The sequence below is a fragment of the Garra rufa genome, unplaced genomic scaffold (genome assembly GCF_049309525.1).
Source record: "Garra rufa unplaced genomic scaffold, GarRuf1.0 hap1_unplaced_015, whole genome shotgun sequence".
Taxonomy (NCBI): domain Eukaryota; kingdom Metazoa; phylum Chordata; class Actinopteri; order Cypriniformes; family Cyprinidae; genus Garra; species Garra rufa.
In genome coordinates, this window is record NW_027394290.1 from 324305 (window position 1) to 348419 (window position 24115).

General features: G+C 31.5%; 1 protein-coding gene across 1 annotated transcript; it reads left to right on the forward strand.

Annotated features, from left to right (window-relative positions):
* Positions 1 to 129: 129 nt before the first annotated feature.
* Positions 130 to 22175, forward strand: LOC141315244 (ciliary neurotrophic factor receptor subunit alpha-like). The gene is made up of 8 exons (XM_073832673.1): positions 130 to 251; positions 1740 to 1906; positions 3117 to 3286; positions 7202 to 7349; positions 11008 to 11100; positions 18117 to 18216; positions 18322 to 18401; positions 21127 to 22175. Exons 1-7 carry the CDS (start codon positions 181 to 183, stop codon positions 18398 to 18400), a joined length of 828 nt encoding a protein of 275 aa, XP_073688774.1. The 5' UTR covers positions 130 to 180; the 3' UTR covers position 18401; positions 21127 to 22175.
* The last annotated feature ends 1940 nt before the right edge of the window (positions 22176 to 24115 follow it).

Sequence of the window (24115 nt, forward strand, 5' to 3'; positions counted from 1 at the left end):
GTTCCCTCATGTCCTTAAAGGCAGAGCTTAAGTTAAACAGCTGTCTTGTGCAGTCTCTCTGTTTGGATGTTCACAGATAAAGTGTATTGTGTCTAAAGTTATCTCATGAGATATTTGTGTCTTCTTCTTCTGTTAGATCCGCCTCATTTCGTCAGAGTTTCTTGTCGTGTGCCGAATCATATGAACATCTACTGCTCCTGGGTACAAACGAAGACAACACACTTGCCCACAATATACAGAACCTCTTACAGGTGCGCTCATCTCGTTTTGTGTATAATAATGTAGTGATTTTTTTTTTTCATATATTTATTTACAGTGCCTTGCAAAAGTATTCAAAAGTATTAACAAAGCAAAAAGCTTGTTTTTGACATCTTTGCAAATTTATTACAAATAAAAAGCTTAAATGATTCCATTGCATAAGTTCCCTTATCTGGAACAGTTGAAATTTAGCTCAGGAGCATTCATATTGCTTGTAGATGTTACTACACTTCGAGTGAAGATAACCTGTGGCAAATTCAATTGAACGGCTATGATTCAAAAAGGCACACACATCTCAAAAAAGGTCTAACAGCTGAAAATGCATATTAGAGCAAAAACCAAGCCCTGAGGTCAGAAAACTGCTTGTAGAGCTCAAAAACAGGATTGCGTCAAGCCACACATCTGGGGAAGAGTTCAGAAAGAATCTGCTGCATTGAAGGTTCAACTGAAGCATTTAGTCTCTGTTACCCTTAATGGAAGAAGTTTTAAACAACCAGGACTCCTGGCCAAACTGAGCAATTGATGGAGAAGGGCTTTGGATATAGTGGTAAACCAAGAACCTGATGGTTACTCTAATTGAGCTCCATGATCATATATGCAGATGGGAGAAACTTAGAGAAGGACAAACATCACTGCAAGTCTTCACCAATCTGGGCTTTATGGCGGTGTGGCAAGACTTAATCCTCACCTCAGTGTAGACACATGAAAACACACTTGGAATTTGCAATAAAGCAACTAAAGGAACCTTAGGCTGTGAGAAACAAGATTCTGTGGTCTGATGAACCTCAAATCCAAGCATCATGTTTGAAGGAAACCAGCTTTGCTAATCACCTGCAGACTACCATCCCAAAAGTAAAGTATGGAGGTAGCAGCCTCATGCGGTTGGGCTGTTTTTCAGTGGCAGGGATTGAGTAGAAGAAAAGCTCAATGCACCAAATTATAGAGATAACCTTAATGAAAACCCGGTCCAGAGCATTCAAAACCTCAGAATAGGCAGAAGGTCCACCTTCCAACTGGACAATGACCCTAAGCACACAGCAAGAGTGGCTTATAGACAACTCTGTGAATGTCCTTACGTTGAACCCAAATGAAACTGGAGAAACCTAAAAAATAATGTGCGCCTGCCCCCGTCCAACCTGACAGAGCTTGTGAAGAGGTGAAGAGGTGAGGAGAAGAATGGGAGATAATTGCCGAATTCTGATGACCAAAGCTTGTCGCATAACCCTAAAAAGACTTGAGGCTGTAAAGTTTATGAATACTTATGCAATGTACGTACTTTTTTTTACTTTTAATACATTTTGTAACAATTCTGTTTTTGCTTTGTCATTATGGTGTACGGAGTGTAGATTGATATTGGGAAAAAAGTAATTTGAAGCAGTTTAACATAAGGCAGCAATATAACAAAACGTGAACAAATGAAGAGGTATGAATACTTTCACAAGGCACTGTATTTACTTCCTTCATTCTGCTGTTTTCTACAGTGTTAAAGGCAGAGATGTGGAGCTCTGTGAGCAGGAGCACATTGGGGTGAATGAGTGTACGATCACGAACCCTCCATTCTGGACGTCAAAGTTCCTGGTGAACATCACCGAAATCAACCCGCTGGGATCCAACTCCACCATCATCCAGATAGACGCCCATGAACTCTGTGAGTTTATATGCCTCCGTAATGTTATCAGATCCATTCATCTTTCAAATGTGTGATCCTGGACCACAAAACCAGTCTTAAAGGAGAAGTTCACTTCCAGAGCAAAAATTCCAAGATGTTCATGTCTTTCTTTCTTCAGCCGTAAAGAAATTATGTTTTTTGAGGAGAACATTTCAGGATTTCTCTCCACATAGTGGAGTTCTATGGTGCCCCCGAGTTTGAATTTCCAAAATGCAGATTAAATGTAGCTTTAGAGGACTCTAAATGATCCCAGCCGAGGAAGAAGGCTCTTATCTAGTGAAACGATCAGTTATTTTCTTAAAAAATGTGCAGTTTATATGCTTTTTAATCTCAACGCTCCTCTTTTCTAGCTCTGCGTGAACTCTGTGTATTCCGGTTCAATACAGTTAGTTTTTGTTTTGTTTTTTTGTAGAAAATAACCAATTGTTTCACTAGACAAGACACTTCTTCCTCGGCTGGGATCGTTTAGAGACCTTTGAAGCTGCATTTAAACTGCATTTTGGAAGTTCAAACTCGGGGGCACCATAGAAGTCCATTATATAGAAAGAAATCCTGAAATGTTTTTTCTCAAAAAAAAAAAAAAAAATTCTTTACGACTGAAGAAAGAAAGACATGAACATCTTGAATGACAAGGGGGTGAGTACATTATCTGTAAATTTCTGTTCTGGAAGTGAACTACTCCTTTTAGTAGCACAAGTATATTTGTAGCAATAGTCAAAAATACATTGTATGGGTCAAAATGATTGATTTTTCTTTTATGCCAAAAATCATTAGGATATTAAGTGAAGATCTTGTTCAATGAAGATATGTGTAAATATATCAAAATTGTATTTTTGATTAGTAATATGCATTGCTAAGAAATTCATTTGGACAATTTTAAAGGCGATTTTCTCAATATTTGGATTTTTTGCACCCTCAGATTCCATATATTCAAATAGTTGTATCTCAGTCAAATATTGTCCTATCAAACCATACATCAATAAAAAGCTTTCATATTATGTATAAATCTCAATTTCAAAAAGTTGTTCATGGTCACATATGTTGATTCATATTATAATAGAGTTTTGAAATATGTTCACACAAGTCCACTTCTCTACCTCAGATTTCTTCAGAGTAGCATTTGGTTTTATAGTCTTTTTTTTTCTGCTTTATATAACACAAATTGATGTCCGTAATTCTGTGGTTTCAGTGAAACCAGATCCTCCTGAGGATGTCAGAGTTCTTCAGGTGGAGGGCCAGCCCACTCAGTTACTGGTTCGGTGGAGTTGTCCTTCATCCTGGCCGGATGAAATTATGTCCGCTTTTCCTTTAACCTTCTCGCTGCGCTACCGGCCGATCGGCTCCAATTACTGGTCAACGGTAAGTACCTTACACAAACAATCAACGTCAATTATTAAAGAGGTCATGAACTGCCTTTTTCATTATTTTGTTCTGTTCCCTAAAGTCCATTTATAATCCCATCAAGATTTTTACATCCAAAAACATCATAATTTAGAAGTAATAGGCTATTTTCTGTCCTGTTTTGACCCCTCTCATTGGAATGCTCTGTTTGAATTTGTAGACTCGGAAGAAAACAAGATTATTTTTCTTACCCCATTGGCAGATTATTTTGCTTGTTTCAAACAAAAACACACTCAATTTTGACTTGTTTTTTTCTGAGAACAAGACAATAATTTTTACTTGTCTGGAAAATCCTTCTTGATTTAAGAATTTTTAGATATTTTGACTGGAACAAGACAAAAAATCTAATTTAGAAAAGCATTTTTTGCAGCGTGTTTTTAAAGTACAATGATTTCCTATATGTCAAAAGATCAATGGATTTTCAATCAATTAACGATTTGAGATATTTGGAAGAAATGATTGGTAACCCATAAGGATGTAACAGTATTTTCAACACTGCAAAAAAAAATTTGTCTTACTTTTTTTGTCTTTTTTCTAGCCCAGATGTCTGAAAATTCTTAAATCAAGAAGGATTTTCTAAACAAGTAAAAATTATTGTCTTGCTTTCAGAATAAACAAGTCAAAATTAAGTGAGTTTTTGCTTAGGACAAGCAAAATAATCTGCCAATGGGGTAAGCAAAAAAATCTTATTTCAAACAGAAAACAAGATCATTTTTCTTACCCCATTGGAAGATTATTTTGATTGTTTCAAGCAAAACCGCACTTACTTTTGATTTGTTTGTTTTTTAAACAAGACAATAATTTTTACTTGTCTAGAAAATTCTTCTTGATTTAAGAATTTTTAGTTATTTTGGCTGGAAACAAGATGAAAAATCTAAGTAAGAAAATTGCTTTTCTTACTTGTTTTTGTCTTTTTTCCAGCCCAGATGTCTAAAAATTCTTAAATCAGGAAGGATTTTCTACACAAGTCAAAACTATTGTCTTGTTTTCAGAATAAACAAGTCAAAATTAAGTGAGTTTTTGGCTTGAAACAATCAAAATAATCTGCCAATGGAGTAAGCAAAATAATCTTGTTTTCTGTTTGAAATAAGATTATTTTGCTTACCGCACTGGCAGATTTTTTTGCTTTTTCTAAGCAAAAACTAATTTCATTTGGACTTCACTTTTTCTGAAAACAAGACAATAATTTTTACTCATCTAGAAAATCCTTCTTGATTTAGGAATTTTTAGACATCTTGGCTGGAAACAAGACAAAAAAAATCTAAGAAAATATATAGCGATAGGTTTTCCGGGGAAAATTTTTAGTTTTTAAAATATATTTAAACTACTTATTTTAACATAGGTCTTTAAAGTTGTGTTTTGGACTGTTATGCTTGCAGTAGGTTTCAAACGAATTAAAACCAAAGGCGCAGTATGGCTTAAACCCTTCGTCACATCTGTTTTCGAAGCTCATGCATTGTTGAGGCGATCAGCTCATGATCTGGTGTTTTCCGCACCTCAGAACGGCTCTGTTCACAGTGAATGAATGCAGTAAACTCGTTTATTGCATGTACTGTGAGTTTAACATGCGTTTGGGAGTGCAACGGTCACTCGATATGCTTTATTTATCGCATTGTGAGATTTTGATATCGTTACATCCCTAGTAACCCAACAGCCACTGCTAGCCTTTGACTTCCATTGTAGTAGGTCAATAGCTACCGAAAAAAAAAAAGTACTATGGAAGTCAATGGCTTTCGGCAACAGTTTGGTTACCAGCATTCTTTAAAATGTCTTCTTTTGTATTCAACAGAAGAAAGTAAGTCATACAGGTTTGTAATAACATGAAGGTGAGTAAATGATGGCAGGATTTTAATTGTCTGTGTGAATACAAATTCTGTCAGCATTTACTCATACTAATGTTGTTGAAAACCTCTCTCACTTTCTTTGTTTTTTTTTAACCTAAAAGTAACATTTTTGTCTATATAATGACATTTGTTGTGTCCAAAACAACATTGGATCTCTTTTGGCTTTCATTTGAGGAAAAGGTCATTTTCTTGGTTCGCAACCAACATACAGCCTTCATCTCATATGAGCCTTCAATAAACAGTCCTGTAGTCCAGCCCTCTCAGCGAACACACACTCACACACAGAGTGTTGTCTTATCTGAGAGCCCCACAGTCATCTCTGCATGGCCTGATCTTATCTACTTTCACCAGGCTGCTTGGCCTTTCATCAGACAACCAGATGTTGGCTGTCTCCAGATCTGTCTCTGTGTGTGTGTGTGTGTGTGTGTGTGTGTGTGTGTGTGTGTGTGTGTGTGTGTGTGTGTGTGTGTGTGTGTGTGTGTGTAAGGGTTGTTTATGCTTCATCTAACAACTGAAGAAGCAAGCCAGTTGTAAACATGCTCATTTTTGTTTTTGCTATTATAAAATGAATGAAAAGAAAATTGGCAAAACGGATGTCGCTTTTTGTTCCAAAAGAAAAAAGTGTGTGTGTGTGTGTGTGTGTGTGTGTGTGTGTGTGTGTGTGTGTGTGTGTGTGTGTGTGTGTGTGTGTTTGTTTTATTCAGCAAGGAAACATAAAATGTATCAAAAATTACAGTAAAGACATAATGGTTACAAAAGATTTCTATTTCAAATAAATGCTATTCTTATGTACTTTCTATTCATGAAATAATCCTGAAAAAGTATGTATCATTATTACTACAGAAATATGAATTGGCCCGACTGTTTTCAACATTAATAATAAGTTTTTGTTCAAGTGTTTGGTCATTATTATGTATTTATTGACAAATAAAATCCACAAAAAAAAAAAAAAATATATATATATATATATATATATATATATATACATTATATGTACGGTATATAACGGTTTTCTATTTGAATATATTTTAAATTGAAATTTATTCCTGTGATACAAAGCTGAATTATTCAGAATCATTACTCCAGTCTTCAGTCGCATGATCCTTGAGAAATCATTCTAATATTCTGATTTATTATCAATATTGAAAACAGTTGTGCTGCTTAATTTTTTATTTTTTTTTTGGAACCTGTGGTACTTTTTCAGAATTCTTTGATCAAGAAAAGGTTAAAAAGAACAACATTTATTTAAAATAGAAAGGTTTTCTAACAACATGCACTAATGTTCAAAAGTTTGGGGTCAGTACATTTTTATTCTTTCTTTTTTTTTTTAAAGCAATACTGCTTTTATACACCAAGGATGTGTCAAATTAATTAATAAAAAAAAAGTTATGGCATAGATTTACATTGTTCGAAAAGATTTAGATTTTGAATAAATGCTGTTCTTTTTAACTTGTTAGTCATTAAAGAATGCTAAAAAAAAAAAAAAAAATCACAGGTTCGAGAAAAATTTTGGCAACACAACTGTTTACAACATTGATAATTCTAATAATAAATCAGCATATTAGAATGATTTCTGAATGAGCATGTGACACTTTAGACAGGAGTAACAGCTGATGAAATTGCAGCTTTGCATCACAGGAATAAATGACATTTTATTATTTTAAATTGTAATAACATTTTGCAATATTACTCTTTTTTTCTGTATTTTTGATCAAATAAATGTAGCCTTAATACTAAACATTAGAAATCTTACTGTGATCCCAAACTTTTGAGCTGCAGTGTAAATATTAAAGTGCCAGATTTTCCATGAAATAGTCACTTTTTGCATCCCACTGTTTGCTATAGAACAGAATGTGACACTTACTGTGTGCATTCAAATGACTCTTTATTATGCATCAAAACATCTTAAGTATGGATAATTTGCAGCATGGTTGATGAATTTTGCCAGTGTCAATATGTGGAGTGATCTGAATCCATCTCTATAATATTGTCCTCTGTTAAGTGTATATATCTGTTGATCGTTCCTCAGCTGGAGACAGAGGAGAACACCAGTCTAAAGATCATGGACGCTTTAGTGGGTCACCTGCATCAGATCCAGATCAGAGCTCAGGACGCCCTGATCAACCACAGCCAGTGGAGTGAATGGAGTCACGTGGTAGAGGCCCGGCCGTGGATCGGTAAGTCAACACAAACACAGTGCTATTTTAGTATGATTTATAAGTTTGTTTCCTCATGAGGGTCAAAAGGTGTCCCCAAAAGGTCAAAATTGTGGATCCAAAAAAATTCGTTCTCATAATGTAGGGAATACTAGGCACACACAAGTAACTCACACATATCAACCTGGTCTCACGACCGAGACTTGAAATACGTACCACCATGTACATTTCATGACATATTTGATGTGAAATGTCAACTAGGTGGCGCTAAAAGGATGTTCAGTTATTTTTCCAGAAACAGATGAAGGTACATATGGTACGTTTTATTTGACGTTGGTTTTGTAGGTGTCATTGCAGTTCTGACTTAAAGTGTCCATTGAGTGGAGCTATAACTCTAATGCTCCGTGACGTTTGAAAATAACCTACCATCTGCACTACACCTAAACCTAGCCGATAATATGAAGAAAAGGGAATGTGATGTAAAAACGCGATTGCAAGCATGCCGTTTTAGCTTGTTTTTCGATCTGTCATCTTTCAGCTCTTTCATCGTGAGTCGTGTTTTTCACGGGATTTGTACCCAGGGATTCCACATCCTAAGTCCAATTCCAATTGTTATGTCTGGAAAGTGAAACATATGGTAGAGGTCAACCAATATTGGATTTTACCGATACCGATAGCTAGGTTGTACCACACTGGCCGATACGATTAATCAGCTGATAGTTTTTAAAATGGATACCGAATGGAAACTAAAATAGTGGTCTACTATTTGAAAAAGGGAACTGAACCATATGTTGTAAAAGAATAAATGTATTAACTAACATAATAGTTCATTAATGTTAGCAAGAGCAACTTAAACATTTAAAAATATCAGTAGATGTTGACTAATGCTCCTTAACATTTTAAAATAATCTATCATCTGCACTACAGCTAAACCTACCCGATAGTGTGAACAAAAGCGAATGTGACGTAAAAGTTCAATTGTAAGCATGCCGTTTTAGCTTGTTTTTCAATCTGTCATCTTTCAGCTCTTTCATCGTGACTCGTGTTTTTCAGGTTATTTGTACCCAGGGATTCTGCATCCTAAGTCCAATTTTGTGCCAGCTGAGCAACTGATCAAGCTTGTTTTGTCTGAAAAGTGAAACATATGGTAGAGGTCAACCGATATTTGATTTTTCCGATACCGATAGCTAGGTTGTACCACACTGGCCGATACCGATTAATCAGCCGATAGTTTTTAAAATGGATACTGAATAGAAACTAAAATAGTGGTCTACTATTTGAAAAAGGGGACTAAACCATATGTTGTAAAAGAATTAACAAATTAATATTTATTATATATTGAGCATTATAGTTAGTTCATAGTTCATTAATATTAGCAAAAGCAACTTAAGCATTTGAAAATATCAGTAGATGTTAAAAAATAACACACTAGCAAGGAACAATACTTCTATTCTACAGATCTATCAATCTTAGTTAATGCTACAAATGGACTCTTATTGTGAAGTGTTAACATTTCATATCAACAGCCGAGCCAAAGATGGCCATCTTTAAACATCTACACAAAGGCGATAGTGTTGAAATGACATTATATGGATATTGTATGTTTACTCTCAGGTTTTAACTGCTTCTATTCTAGAACATTTGATGAATATCTAATCAAAAACTATTTTAGTCACACACCGGGCAAAAGCGCAGCTGATATGAGATCTCCAGGAGTTATCACTCACACACACACACACACACACACACACCCACACGGGACGTGTCGCATTCAGTTCAAACGGCGGTCTAGAACTGTTTATTTAATCACCAAACAGACATAAGTTTACTTCAAGATAAGGCTGCGCGATTATGGCAAAAATCGTAATCTTGATTATTTTGGTCAATATTGTAATCACGATTATTTAACACGATTATGACTGGGTCCAAAACTTTATATTAGTGATTAATTTAAAGATAGCAATACAACAGAAAAAGATACAAATGAAAAAAATATATATACTGAATACTTTATGCAAGTCTAAAGTAGTAAAACAGCCTACTACAGAAATCGAATGTAATTATTTAAATGTGAAATAAAGCAGCGTCTTCACTGTAAAAATTAAACATGCTTTGTTTCTTATTAAAACTTAAAACGTCCTTAATTCAAGAGCAGTGAGTGATTTTTTTCTCTTTGTATTTTTACGTTTTTATTAATATTAAGCACAGAGACGGCAGAAGGAATATTATTTAATGCCGGTTTAAGAGCCACACGGATTCAATGTACTGTTACACACGTATTTTCATTCTCAACTGTTTATGATCATTTAAGACATAACGGACAAGGGTTTACATGAATAATCACCAAGCGCCTCATTTTGAAATATTTTTGCGTGCATTTGACCGTTTAGACGCACACCTTGAGTTAAAATATAACCTTACATGTCTGTGTTCTGCTCCATCTCTGAGCGCAACCACAGAACAGCACAAGTTTTCTTTCGCACTTCTAAAAACATTAATCAAACGAACATTAATAAATCAAGCACGTCCCGTTTTATGAAAGTCATGTTACATGATTTTGCTGATTTGCATGTGAAATTACGCTTTTACGGAGGGGCAAAAGTGCACAACTGGAAAGGGGGCAGAATAGGGTGCAATAATCGTTCATCTCGATTACTGTATTTTCATGATCGTTTGAAGCCGAAATCGAAATCGAAACTAAATTTCGATTAATTGCACAGCCCTACTTCAAAGTTGATCAAAAAGAGGCATAGATGAGAAAACAAAACGTTTTGCTAAAAAGATACACAATACACACAATCTTCCAGCCCAACAATTAACATCAACATCAATTTGGTACAGATATGATTTATTTAATGTAAAACTATGATAAAAACTTTTGATTTTAATCATTTATTAGCTATAGTTTAGTAAATGTTGAAATTGACATTTACCAAGGTGTATATTGTTAGTTCAAAAAGTTATGTTAACCAATGAAGTTAACTAATATGAACAAATAGATCCTTATTGTAAAATTTAAAAATTTCTACTTGAATATTTACATTTTTTAAATTTCAATATTTCTACTTTTAAAATATTTTAATATATTTTATCACACCACAAGGCCAGTTAAAAATGAATCTGTATGCTAGTTAATTGTTTAAAACAGAGGCTTTCACAAATAAATGAATATAAATGTATAAATCGCAACCTTTTTTGAGAGAGAAAGAGAGAGATGCTTTAGTATACTATAAATTACCCATCATCCATCAAATCCTTCAGATAACTAATGCAATAATAGCGTAAATCAAATTGTGCACTGCTATCATGATCCTTCAGGATATTGGACTGTGCTCCATGCCAGATATCTGCTGAATCTAATAAAGGAAGATAATCTTATTTAGATGTTGGCAACTCATGTTCAGAAAAGTTTTTTTTATGTTGAACACAATTCACTACAATGGAGCTGTACATTAAAAAAGTAGCAGAAGAATAATGTTTTGTCCTCGCTGGTTGTCATACAGTAAAAGTGCTTGCTGTCCACTGCATGAAAGTAAAAGAAATAATGAGCTTTGGATCGTCAAGGGGAAAACTGCTGAGGAAAACATGCTCTGACATGACTTTTTGAGGAAAAAATGGTCATGAATAATTCAGAAGCAGTGTAAATCTATGTGTAATTGTATTTGTTTTGTAATTTTAGAGCCTTGGGAAGAGCCGACAGAGGAAACGTTGGATTTTAGCTTTCCATTTTTCAACTTGTCATTTCCAGTGAGGACGACAGACAAGTCTCCAGGTATTTGCTTGATATTTCATATACTCTGCAAGTTGAAAGAATTCAAAGAATTTAGTTAAAACTGCAAAATGTTGTCTTTGTTTGACAGTTTATCTTTTCACTCGTAGTAACTGAGGTTTTGGCAGGGATTGTTAGACGCATTCACAGATTAAACACAAAGCGTCAGATGCTTTTGAGATCGTAGCCAGAGTTTTTTTTTTTTTTTTTTTTTCACCCCCTAAGCGTTATCCGGATGGTTTGGGCTTGTTTTTGTGTTTTGTTTATTTGTTTTGTGTTGTATTGTTTTTTTTTTGTTGTTGTTGTTGTTGTTCTTTTTTTTTGTGCTGCTTTGTTTGTGTTTTGTTTTGCTATTGTATTGTTTTTTGTTTTGATTATTTGTGTAGTTTTGTCTGAGATTGTTTTGTGTTGTATTATTTGTGTTTTGTTTTGTATTGTATTGTTTTTGTGTGTTTTGTTTTTGTTGTTCTTTGTATTTTGTTTTGTGTTGTATTGTTTTGGTTATTGTTTTGTTTTATTTGTTTTTGTATTATTTGTGTTTTTGTTTTGTATTGTTTTTTTGTGTGTTGTTTTATGCCAATTTGTGACCCTGGACCACAAAACCAGTCATAAGGTTAAATTTTACAAAACTGAGATGTATGCATCATATGAAAGCTCAATAAATAAGCTTTCTATTGCTGTATGGTTTGTTATGATAGGACGATATTTGGCCGAGATACAACTATTTGAAAATCTGGAATCTGAGGGTGCAAAAAAATCAAAATACTGAGAAAATCACCTTTAAAGTTCTCCAAATTAAGTTCTTAACAATGCATATTACTAATCAAAAATTACATTTTGATATGTTTGCAGTAGGAATTTTACAAAAATTCTTCATGGAACATGATCTTTACTTAATTGCCTAATGATTTTTGGCATAAAAGAAAAATCAATAATTTTGACCCATACTATGTATTTTTGGCTATTACTACAAATATACCCCAGCGACTTAAGACTGGTTTTGTGGTCCAGGGTCACATTTGTGTTTTTTTAATTGTTTTGTTTTGATTATTTGTGTTTCATTTTGTGTTGTGTTTTTATTGTTTTGTCTATTTGTGTTTTGTTTTGTAATTGTATTGTTTTTTATTATTTGTGTCATTTTGTTTGAGATTGTTTTGTTATATTTTTTGTATTTCTGTTTTGTTTTGTATAGTTTTTTGTGTTTTATGTCTATTTGTGTTTTTTTAATTGATTTGTTTTTTGTTTTGATTATTTGTGTTGTTTTGTTTGCAAATGTTTTGTGTTTTATTTTTTTGTATAGTATTTTGTATTTTTTGTTTTTGTGTTTTGTATTGTTTTTTGTGTGTTGTTTTATGTCTATTTGTGTTTTTTTAATTGTTTTGATTTGTTTTGATTATTTGTGTTTCATTTTGGGTTGTGTTTTTGTTGTTTGTCTATTTGTGTTGTGTTTTTGTTGTTCCTTGTATTTTGTTTGTGTTGTTGTATTTTGTTTATTTGTGTTTTGTTTAGTATTGTTTTGGTTATTGTTTTGAATATTTGTGTTTTATTTTTTGTATTGTATTTTGTATTTTTTTTTTTGTTTGTTTGTTTTTTTTGTTAACAACTGTTTATTGAATTTTCTTCAAATAACAGTAATATAAAGCAAAAATCAAGCGTGCAAATTAAGAACCCACCCCACCCCACCCCTGGTAGACTTTAAACAAGACAAACAAAACAGACAACAACAACCACCCAAAAAAAAAAAAAAATTACGATTTTAGAAAGGATGACACAACATTAAAAGCTGACTGCCAAAAATGTACAGTTTTGACATTAGATCCATGTATACGAGAAGTTGAGAGTTCCATTGATATAATGTCCAACAAATACACCGTCCAGGGTCGTCTGTCAATTGTGTGAGGAGGACTCCAATGGTTGACTAGCAATTTTTTTGCTGCTGTGAGAGCAGATAACAGTAAACATCTTTGTTGGCCAGATAAAGTAAGGTCCCAGAAATCATTCATGAAAAAGTGCCGTGGAAATATCTCAATGCCCAGCAAATATGATAGATCCTGTGAAAGTTGAGACCAAAAAAGTGAGAGAGAGGGGCATTCCCAAAAAAAATGCAAAAATGCCCCTAAAGATCCTTGTGAACAGAGATTACACTTAGGAGAAGGCGACAGATTCATATAAAAACGTTTCATTGGAGTCAAGTAAACCCTATGAAGCAATTTCCAATGAATCATTTGGTGATTAGGGTTTTTCGAAGACAATTTAAACATAACCCATACCTGATCTGAAAATAAAACATTCACATCATCATTAAGATCTTTGGCCCAAACAGTTGTAGTGTTTTGTTTTTGTTTTGATTATTTGTGTTTCATTTTGTGTTGTGCTTTTGTTGTTTAGTCTATTTGTGTTTTGTTTTTGTTGTTCCTTGTATTTTGTTTTGTGGTGTTTTGTTTGTGTTGTTGTTTATTTGTGTTTTGTTTTATAACTGTATTGTTTTTTTATTTGTGTCATTTTGTTTGAGATTGTTTTGTTATATTTTTTGTATTATTTCTGTTTTGTTTTGTATAGTTTTTTTTTTGTTTTATGTCTATTTGTTTTATACAATTGTTTTGTTTTTTGTTTTGATTATTTGTTTCATTTTTGTTGTTTTGTCTATTTGTGTTTTGTTTTGCTGTTTCGTTTGTATTGTATTTTGTATTTTTTGTGTTTTTGTTTTGTATTGTTTTTTGTGTGTTGTTTTATGTCTATTTGTGTTTTTTATTTGTTTTGTTTTGATTATTTGTGTTTCATTTTGTGTTGTGTTTTTGTTGTTTTGTCTATTTGTGTTTTGTTTTGTAATTGTATTGTTTTTTATTATTTGTGTCATTTTGTTTGAGATTGTTTTGTGTTAAATTTTTGTATTATTTCTGTTTTGTTTTGTATTGTTTTTTTGTTTTGTCTATTTGTGTTTTTTTATTGTTTTGTTGTTTCGTTTGTATTGTATTTTGTATTTTTGTATTTTTGTGTTTTTGTTTTGTATTGTTTTTTGTGTGTTGTTTTATGTCTATTTGTGTTTTTTAAAATTGTTTTGTTTTTGTTATGATTATTTGTGTTTCATTTTGGGTTGTGTTTTTGTTGTTTTGTCTATTTGTGTTTTGTTTTTGTTGTTCCTTGTATTTAGTTTTTAGTGTTTTGTGTTGTTTTCGTGTGTTTTTTCTTCTGTGTTGTGTTGTTTTGGTTATTGTTTTGATTATTTGTGTTGTTTTTTTTGTTGTGATTATTTGTGTCATTTTTGTTTGAGATTGTTTTGTGTTGTATTTTTTGCATTGTATTTTGAATGATTTGTGTTTTTTATTGTTTTTGTGTGTTTTATGTCTGTGTTTTTTATAAATTGTTTTGTTTTTTTTGTTTTGATTATTTGTGTTTTTGTTGTTTTATCTATTTGTGTTTTGTCTTTGTTCCTTGTATTTTGTTTTGTGGTGTTTTGTTTGTATTGTTGTATTTTGTTTTGTTTATTTGTGTTATGTTTTGTTTTTTTGTATTGTTTTTTATTATTATTTGTGTCATTTTGTTTGAGATTGTTTTGTGATGTATTTTTTGTATTATGTTTTGTTTTGTATTGTTTTTGTTGCTTTGTCTATTTGTGTTTTGTTTTTGTTGTTCCTTGTATTTAGTTTTTAGTGTTTTGTGTTGTTTTCGTGTGTTTTTTCTTCTGTGTTGTGTTGTTTTGGTTATTGTTTTGATTATTTGTGTTGTTTTTTTTGTTGTGATTATTTGTGTCATTTTTGTTTGAGATTGTTTTGTGTTGTATTTTTTGCATTGTATTTTGAATGATTTGTGTTTTTTATTGTTTTTGTGTGTTTTATGTCTGTGTTTTTTATAAATTGTTTTGTTTTTTTTGTTTTGATTATTTGTGTTTTTGTTGTTTTATCTATTTGTGTTTTGTCTTTGTTCCTTGTATTTTGTTTTGTGGTGTTTTGTTTGTATTGTTGTATTTTGTTTTGTTTATTTGTGTTATGTTTTGTTTTTTTGTATTGTTTTTTATTATTATTTGTGTCATTTTGTTTGAGATTGTTTTGTGATGTATTTTTTGTATTATGTTTTGTTTTGTATTGTTTTTGTTGCTTTGTCTATTTGTGTTTTGTTTTTGTTGTTCCTTGTATTTAGTTTTTAGTGTTTTGTGTTGTTTTCGTGTGTTTTTTCTTCTGTGTTGTGTTGTTTTGGTTATTGTTTTGATTATTTGTGTCAGCTTGTCATTTCCAGTGAAGACGACAGACAAGTCTCCAGGTATTTGCTTGATATTTCATACTCCGCAAGTTGAAAGAATTCAAAGAATTTAGTTAAAACTGCAAAGTGTTGTCTTTGCTTGACAGTTTATCTTTTCACTCGTAGTAACTGAGGTTTTGGCAGGGATTGTTAGACACATTAACAGATTAAACACAAAGCGTCAGATGCTTTTGAGATCGTAGCTAGGGTTTTTTTTCACCCCCTCAGCGTTATCCAGATGGTTTGAACTTGTTTGTGGTGGGAGGAGTTTTCCCCATCATCTGGCTCTGACCAATCAAAGCGTGCCAGTCTTCCCTAATGCAGTCATGTGGCAGACCAGCATGAGTCAGTCTGCTCTTCATTAGCTAACTGTTTCCAGGCCATTTATTTATAACCACTCATCTAGCATGTGAACACGCCGTACAATTGCAAGAGCCATATTTATCAGCTCAAGACTGGAATGAAGTTTGTGTGTTTGACTCATAAGTACTCAAACAAAGACTTTTTTTTTCTTCTTCTTTTTCTTTTAATCAGTGTGTCGAGGTATATTATGTAATGATCTAATCACCAAAACATCAAAAGTTGTTAAGTTTTATGAAGTGGCCAGCCTTTACCTGGACTAACTGGAGCGTAAAAGCTTTTGCTCACACAGGAATGTCTTTTTTTTTTTTTTTTTTTTTTTTTTAGCACTAAATGCTAACAATGGCAAAAATGAGGATGTTTGTGATTGTAGATGTAACAATTTTTAGGCAAACCAAGAATCAAAAGTAAATAAAGATGGACAATTAGTTTTTGTGTTTTGTGTTGTCTTGTGTATTTAATTTTGTTTCCTTTCTTCTTTTTTTGTTTTAGTATTTTGTTTTGTTGCTTTTGTGTATTGTTATGATTTGTGTCGTATTTTATTGTATTTGTGTTTTGTATATTCACGTTTTGTGCTGTTTTGCTTTGGTGTATGTCTTTTTTGTTTATTTGTGTTATGATTTGCGTTTTTGTATTGCATTTTTTTCATATTTTGTTTATTTGTGTTGTATTGTTTTTTAGTTGTTTATTTTTTTATTATTATTTGTTGTTTTGTTTAAGATTGTTTTGCATTTTATTTTTTGTCTTGTATTGTTTTTTTAATTGATTATTTGTTTTGTTGTTTTGTATTGTTTTTATTATTTGTTTTTCCTCCTTGTTGTGTTGTATTGTTTTTGAGTTGTTTATTTGTGTTTTGTGCTGTGTTGTGTTTTGTTGTTATTGTATTGTTTTTAGTTTCACATAGTTTTTTGCTGTATTTTTTGCATTTTATTTTGTATTATTTGTGTTTTGTTTTGTGTTGTTTTTTGTGTTTTATGTCTGTTTTTTATTTTGTTATGATTATTTGTGTTTTGTTTTGCGTCATGTTTTTTGTTGTTTTGTCTATTTGTTGTTTCTTGTATTTCGTTTTTGTTTTGTTTATTTGTGTTTGTCTGTTGTTGTATTTTGTTTTCTTTATTTGTGTTTTGTTTATTTTTGTTGTTTTGTGTTCATTTGTGTTTTGTGCTGTTTTGCTTTGTTATTGTATGTCTTTTTTGTTTCTTTGTGTTATGATTTGCGTTTTTGTATTGTATTGTTTTTGTATTTTGTTTATTTTTTTTATTTATTTTTTTTTGTGTTGTGTTGTATTGATTTTGAGTTATTTATTTGTGTTTTGTGCTGTTTTGTTATTGTATTGTTTTTTGTTTTGATTATTTGCGTTGTTTTGTTTAAGATTGTTTTTACTTTTATTTTTTGTTTTGTATTGTTTTATTTTATTTTTTTGATTATTTGTTTTGTGTAGTTTTTTTGTAGTTTTTTTGTACTGTGTTTTTTATTATTTGTTTTTTGTGTTTTGATTTTGTTTTGTGTTCTATTGTTTATTTGTGTTTTGTGCTGTTTTGTTTTGTTTGTGTTTTGTTATTGGATTGTTTTTTGTTTTGATTATTTGTGTTGTGTTGTTTTTTGTTTTGGTTTTTGTCTTTTTGTGTTTTTATTTTGTTTTGTATTGTGTTTTTTGTTGTTTTGTCTATTTGTGTTTTTTTGTATTGTGTTTTTGTTTGTGTTGTTGTATTTTGTTTTTGTTTTGTGGGTTTTGTTTTGGTTATTGTGTTTCTTGTTTTGTGTTGTTTATTATTTATTTTTGTTGTGCTTTTTGTGTTTTGCTTTTGTTTTTGTTGTGTTTTTTGTTTTGCTTTTGTTTTGGTTATTGTTTTGATTATTTGTGTTTTGTGTGTTTTGTTTTGGTCATTGTTTTGATTATTTGTATTTTTTGTTGTGATTTTTGTGCTGTTGTATTACTTTTTGTTTGTTTTGACTTTTATTTGATTTGTTGTGTTTCCTGTTTTGTGTTGTTTTATGTCTATTTGTGTTTTTTTGTTTGTTTGTTTTTTTGCGTTGTTTTGTATACGTTGTATTTTGTTTTGTTGTATTGTTTTGGTTTTTGTTTCTATGTTTTTATTATTTGTTTTTGTTGTGTTTTGCTTTTGTTTTGTTTGTGTTTTTTGTTTTGCTTTTGTTTTGTATGTGTTTTGATTATTTGTGTTTTATTTTGTTTTGTTTATTTGTGTTTTGTTTTGGTTATTGTTTTGATTATTTGTATTTTTTGTTGCGTTTTTTTGTGCTGTTGTATTGATTTTTGTTTGATTTGTTGTGTTTCATATTTTGTGTTTTATGTCTATTTGTGTTTTTTTTTTTGCGTTGTTTTGTACCTTTATGTGTGTGCTGTGCGCACTCTCTGTTGTGTGTTTAATTTAGTTTCTTTTTGTGTTTTGTTTTTGCCTTAGATTCATCATTACAGAGTGGAAGCCTTGGATTGGTGATTTTGCTGGGTCTGTTCGCAATGGTCATGGTGGCTGTGTTATTAACTATCATCGCACTTCTATGGTAAAAACTGTGCTTTATTTACATTCATCTATATTTCATAACCAAATCCATACAAACAGACATGGGACAATCTGTTGTCTGATCTCTTAATTGTTCCCATCATAGGGTCAGACAAAGAAAACAGGACAATGTGAAGAAACAAGAACTGACTTCCATGGTGAAGATGAAGTCCATACCGATCTAAAGTAAGCTGGCGCAGACATGCGACTCCATTCTTTCATTCCCTCCGTCTGCTGTTTTGGCGATTGGCCCATCTTGGTTTAAACAGTCTGAGAATGCGTGCTAAACGATCCATTTATGGCTACTATGTTGATACTTTGAATATACCATTGGTTGGCTGTCCTCTGTTTTTACTGCATAGAAAACGCTCACTTCAAAAAAAACAGCAAAAATGCAGTAAACAAACCAACTAGACTACAAGACTTTTCCTCAGCCATGCTGACTGGAAACCATCAAAAGGCCAAACACACTGCAAAGTTTGAGAGTGAGAACAGCATTTAAATGTGGGCGTGACTCTCCTGAATTATTGTTTCGGGTGTGTATGGAATATAATAGTCACTCCTGATGCCTGACATAAGCAGTGTTTTGGCATCTTGCGGCTATGAACAAGTAACAGCTTAATCCGATAATTCTGAGTAAGTAATATTAGCGACTTGAGATGCTTTGTTTGTAAACCATCGTCAACAGGCCAATGTGTTTATGTTGTTGTCGGGTCGCTGCTTTTAAATAGCACACACTCTCTGTGCTTTAGTTTAATGTGGTTTGCAGAAAGACCGCAGCACTGGTGCAAAAAACGTCTGTGGAGGCAGTCATTTGCAAACGAGTCGAGACAAATACCTCTGTTTCTGTTTTTTTTTTTAGCTTCCCACTGCAGACAAGCTGTTTAAAAGAAAGCACCTATTTTAAATGAACATGAATAATTTAACACACATTGATTTAAATATTGATTTGTGTCATGTTAATGCCGATAGTTCACATTATCAAAGTAAAAGCATTGTAGAAATGGACCTTTGTGTTTGTTGTGTTAGTAATGTTTAGTTTAGCTTAGTTATTGACATGGAATTGAATTTCTGTTTGTTTAAGGTAGTATGTTTCCAAGGGGGTGGAGCTTAGTGATTGACAGGAACTGGATTTCTGTTTGTTTAAGGTAGTAATGTTTCCAAGGGGGCGGAGCTTAGTGATTGACAGGAACTGGATTTCTGCTTGTTTAAAGTAGTAATGTTTCCAAGGGGGCAGAGCTTAGTGATAGACATGGAACTGGATTTCTGTTTAATGTAGTAATATTTCCAAGAGGGTGGAGCTTAGTGATTGACATGGAACTGAATTTACATAGAAATGGTTTTATCTATGATTCACAAATGGGTTTTGCTGGTGTTTTATGAATGAGGTTGTATGTGAGTACATATGCTCTTGAGAGAGGAGTGATAATCATATTTAGCTGAAGTGTTTGGTTAGTTTTTTGGAAATAAAAAAACATCCATATGCCATTATTGATTAGAAAAAAAGTGTGCTTTTTAGTACATGCTTCATTTACAGTAATAGTTAGCTCATAGTCTACTTTTATATGAGCTTTGAATGTTGTAAATTAGTCTAGCAAAAAAACTGAAGTCATAGACAGCATCTGCTCACTTTGCGTCTTTAGATCTGAATTTATGACTCAAGTGGGAAAACGTGAAGATGTAAACACAATGATTTATATGAGAAACGCCTGCTCTATATTAGCCTGTAATCTTCCTAACTCTCCCACATGATGTAATAATTATTAGCTGATTGAAAATGATCATTGTTATTGTTTACTCACTCTCATGTCATTCCAAATATGTATGCTGTTATTTATTTAGCGTACAATTATTATTATACTCATAGTCATTCTGAATATGAATAACTGTTGTTATTTATTTATTTATTTATTTATTTATTTATTTATTTTAAGTAAAAATAAAACAGCATTCAAGTTTCAAAAGACATGAGGGTGGATAAATAATTATAAAATTAGTATTTTTGCAAGAATTGTTCCCATTTTATTTTATTTTATTTTATTCGTTTGTATGATTTATTTATTTATTTAAAAGACATGAGGTGTATTAATAATTATAAAATTAGTATTTTTGGAATAAGTGTTCACATTTTAATTTTTTTAATTTTTATTCATATTTATTTATTTTAAGTAAAAATATAACAGCATTCTTGTTTCAAAAGACATGAAGGTGGATAAATAATTATAAAATTAGCATTTTTGCAAGAATTGTTCTAATTATTTTTTATTTTATTCTATTCATTTTTATGATTTATTTATTTATTCAAAAGACATGAGGGTGGATTAATAATTATAAAATTAGTATTTTTGGAAGAATTGTTCAAATTTTTATTTAATTTATTATTATTATTATTATTAATTTATTTATTTTAAGTAAAAATATAACCGCATTCTTGTTTCAAAAGACATGAGGGTGGATAAATAATTATAAAATTAGTATTTTTTGCAAAAATTGTTGTAATTGTAATATTTTTATTTTATTTTATTCATTTATTTTATTAATTGTTCATGTTTTTTTTTTTACATTTAAACTAAATTTTTAGGGCAAAATAAAATATGTTCAAAGCAAATACAAAATATACAATCAAATACACTACTGTTAAAAAGTTTGGGGTCAGTAAGATTTTTTGTTTTTTTTAATTTTAGTTATGTGTAAAAATGTGAAATATTATTACAATTTAAAATAATTGATTTCTATTTTAATATATTGTAAAATGTAATTTATTTATGTGATGCAAAGCTGAATTTTCAGCATCGTTACTGTAGTGTATAGCATATTTATTTATTCAAATTATTTGTAGATATTTCACATTGTGTTTTGTTACAGAATTGCTGCTCTAAAGCCGTTTAACTTTGTTGTTTATTAACTCTAGATTTGAGAAGTTGGCAGTCTCCAGTTCGGCCCTCATAGGGCATCAGTATAGGGAATCACCACCACTGACAGACTCCATTACCCACAATCCACCTCTTCTCTCGGCCTCTCAGAGGACGGACTCTCAGTCCCGTGAACTGTGAACATGTACAGTCTCCAATGTAGCACAATGCAACCGAAAAACACAAGGATATCCTTCCACCTGTACTTTTCAATGCACCAGGCATATTCCAGAACAGCGAAAAAAACATATTTTTGTATTGCTCATTCTTCCCGATATTCCCCTCACTCCACTGGACTCCTGACACATGCGATGCTGTAAAAGGCTCATGCGCACTATTTGGGGCATTATGGAGAAAGTGGCGTTTCACTCCTCAATCACTCAACTGGCGAAAAAGACAGTCTGTAACCTTTAGACAGCTGCTAACGTTGGAAGACAAAAAGTTGGCTGTCTTGGCGTTCCAGCAATGGACGGCGGTCTTTCTCCGGAGAGACAAAGACTGCTTTGTCTTTCTTCCTGCGAGATTTCTTCTCAGAAAACGCCGCTCATAACAGGTGGACACATCTGCAGTTGATTGGTTTCCAACCAGATGTGGCATCTAAAGCATCAAGTTCTCGGCAATAAACTCCCATAAAGTGCATTTCATGTCTTGACAGTAAACGTCAGCATCGGATACAAACGGGCAACTTTCGGTGAGCTGGTGTTCGACAAAACAGGACCTTCAATGCAATAAATGCGTTTCATTTCTTTGACTCTTTTGGCATTTTGTCCGCATTGAATGGAGACATGAATGTAAATCAGTCTTACGGTGTCATATATATACATTTGTAAGGTGATTAAAGCTGATTGTTTCTTTGTTGAAGCTAATAGATATTCACGATATTAAATTCTATCGAAGCTCATCTATAAAATGATATTGTTATACATTTATGCAGTTATATTGTATAATACAGCGTACTGCTCTGTTGTACATTGCTCTCCAGTGACATAAAGCTCAATGCATGCGTTTTTTGTTAGACTTTTTAAATATATGATTTTATTGAATTATACGGTTTTAGTATGCGTATCTTTCCTATAGGTACAAACAAACAAAAATAAGGAATGGTGTCCAAATGAACATAAAGTGGTTATAGTCTGGAATATGGATATGGAAGCTTGTTTTTTATCCGTGGGATAAAAGAATGAAAACGGTAATTGTGACTCTGGATATTTTCACAGTTCTGTTTATATCTTACAATCATACCTGCTCAGAATTTCTCTCGATTCTTATTTATTTGTTTTAAATATATATATATTTTTTTTTTTAAGTATTCCACAATACTTTTTTTCACAATTCTGACTTTTTTTTTTCTATAATTCTGAGTTGACATCTTTACAATTCTGTGTAATTTTAAGGTCATTTTGAGTTTATATCTCACAATTCCAGCAGGTTTCATTTATTTATTTATTTTTCTCAGAAGTTGGCGTTTATATTTCACAATTTTGTCTTTTTTTTCCATTGCAATTATGACTTTTCCCCTACAATTCTGAGTTTACATCTTAAAAAAATAAATGAATAAATAAAAGAGGCCATTTTAAGTTTATGTCTCACGATTCCAACTTAGAATTGAAGATATCTTGCAATTATTTTTTCTCAGAAGTGAGTTTGTATCTCACAATTCTGTTTTTTCCCTCGCAATTCTGACTTTTTTTCCACAATTCTTGCGAGTTTGTGAATTGCAAGTTTATAAATCACAATTCCAGCTGCTCAGAATAAAATATATATTGCATATTTTTTTATTTTTTTATTTTTTACTTTTTTCTACAATTCTGTGTAACTTTGAGGTAATTTTGAGTTTATCTCACAATTCCGACTTCTGAGAACTGAAGATTTCATTTATTTATTTATTTTTCTCAGAAGTTGGAGTTTATATCTCACAATTTTCTTTTTTCCCTTGCAATTATGACTTATACATCTTAAATTAATTAATTAAAGAGGTAATTTCAAGTATAGATCTCATGATTCCAACTTCTTCTTAAAATTTTTACTTAAAAATTATTTAAAATTTACTTAAAATTTCTCAGAAGTGAGTTTATATCTCAAAATTCTTGCGAGTTTGTAAATTGTAAATTTATATCTCACAATTATTATTATTATTATTATTATTATTATTATTGCAATTCTGACTTTTTTCCCCACAATTCTAAGTTTACATCTAGAATCACAAATCTGTTTTTTTCCCTAGTAAATCTGACTTTTCCCCCACAATTCTGAGTTTACATCTTAAATAAAATATTAAATTAAATGGGTAATTTCAAGTTTATATCTTCAGATTCTAACTTCTTAGAATTGAAGATTTTATTGTTTTTTTTCTCAGAAGTGAGTTTATATCTCACAATTATTATTATTATTATTTTTTGTAATTCTGACTTTTTTCCTACAATTCTGAGTAAAAAAAAAAAAAAATTAAGAGGTAACTTCTCAGAATTTTAAGATTTCTTTTTCTCAGAAATAAGAGTTTATATCTATATAATATTTTTTTTTCCTTGTAATTCTGACTTTCCACCCACAATTCTGAGTTTACATCATAAATTAATAAACAAATAAATAAATAAGAGGTAGGTTTATATCTCACAGTTCCAACTTCTTAGAATTAAATATCTTACAGTTTTTTTATTTTATTTATTTTTCTCAGAAGTGTTTATATCTCCCAATCCTTTTTATTCCTCTCGCAATTCTTACTTTTCCCCCACAGTTCTAAGTTTACATTCACATTTCTGTTTAATAAATAAAAAAAAATAAAAGAGGTAATTTCGAATTCCAACTTCTCAGAATTGAAAATATCTCGCAAGTCTGACTTTTCCCCCCACAATTATGAGTTTACATGATCTAACAATTCTTAATTTATACAATCTTGACTTTATAGCATCCCAAGTTAACATAGTGCAAAAAGAATACAAAATTGTAAGATATAAACGCAAACTCAGAAAAAAGTTTTTTTTTCTTCCC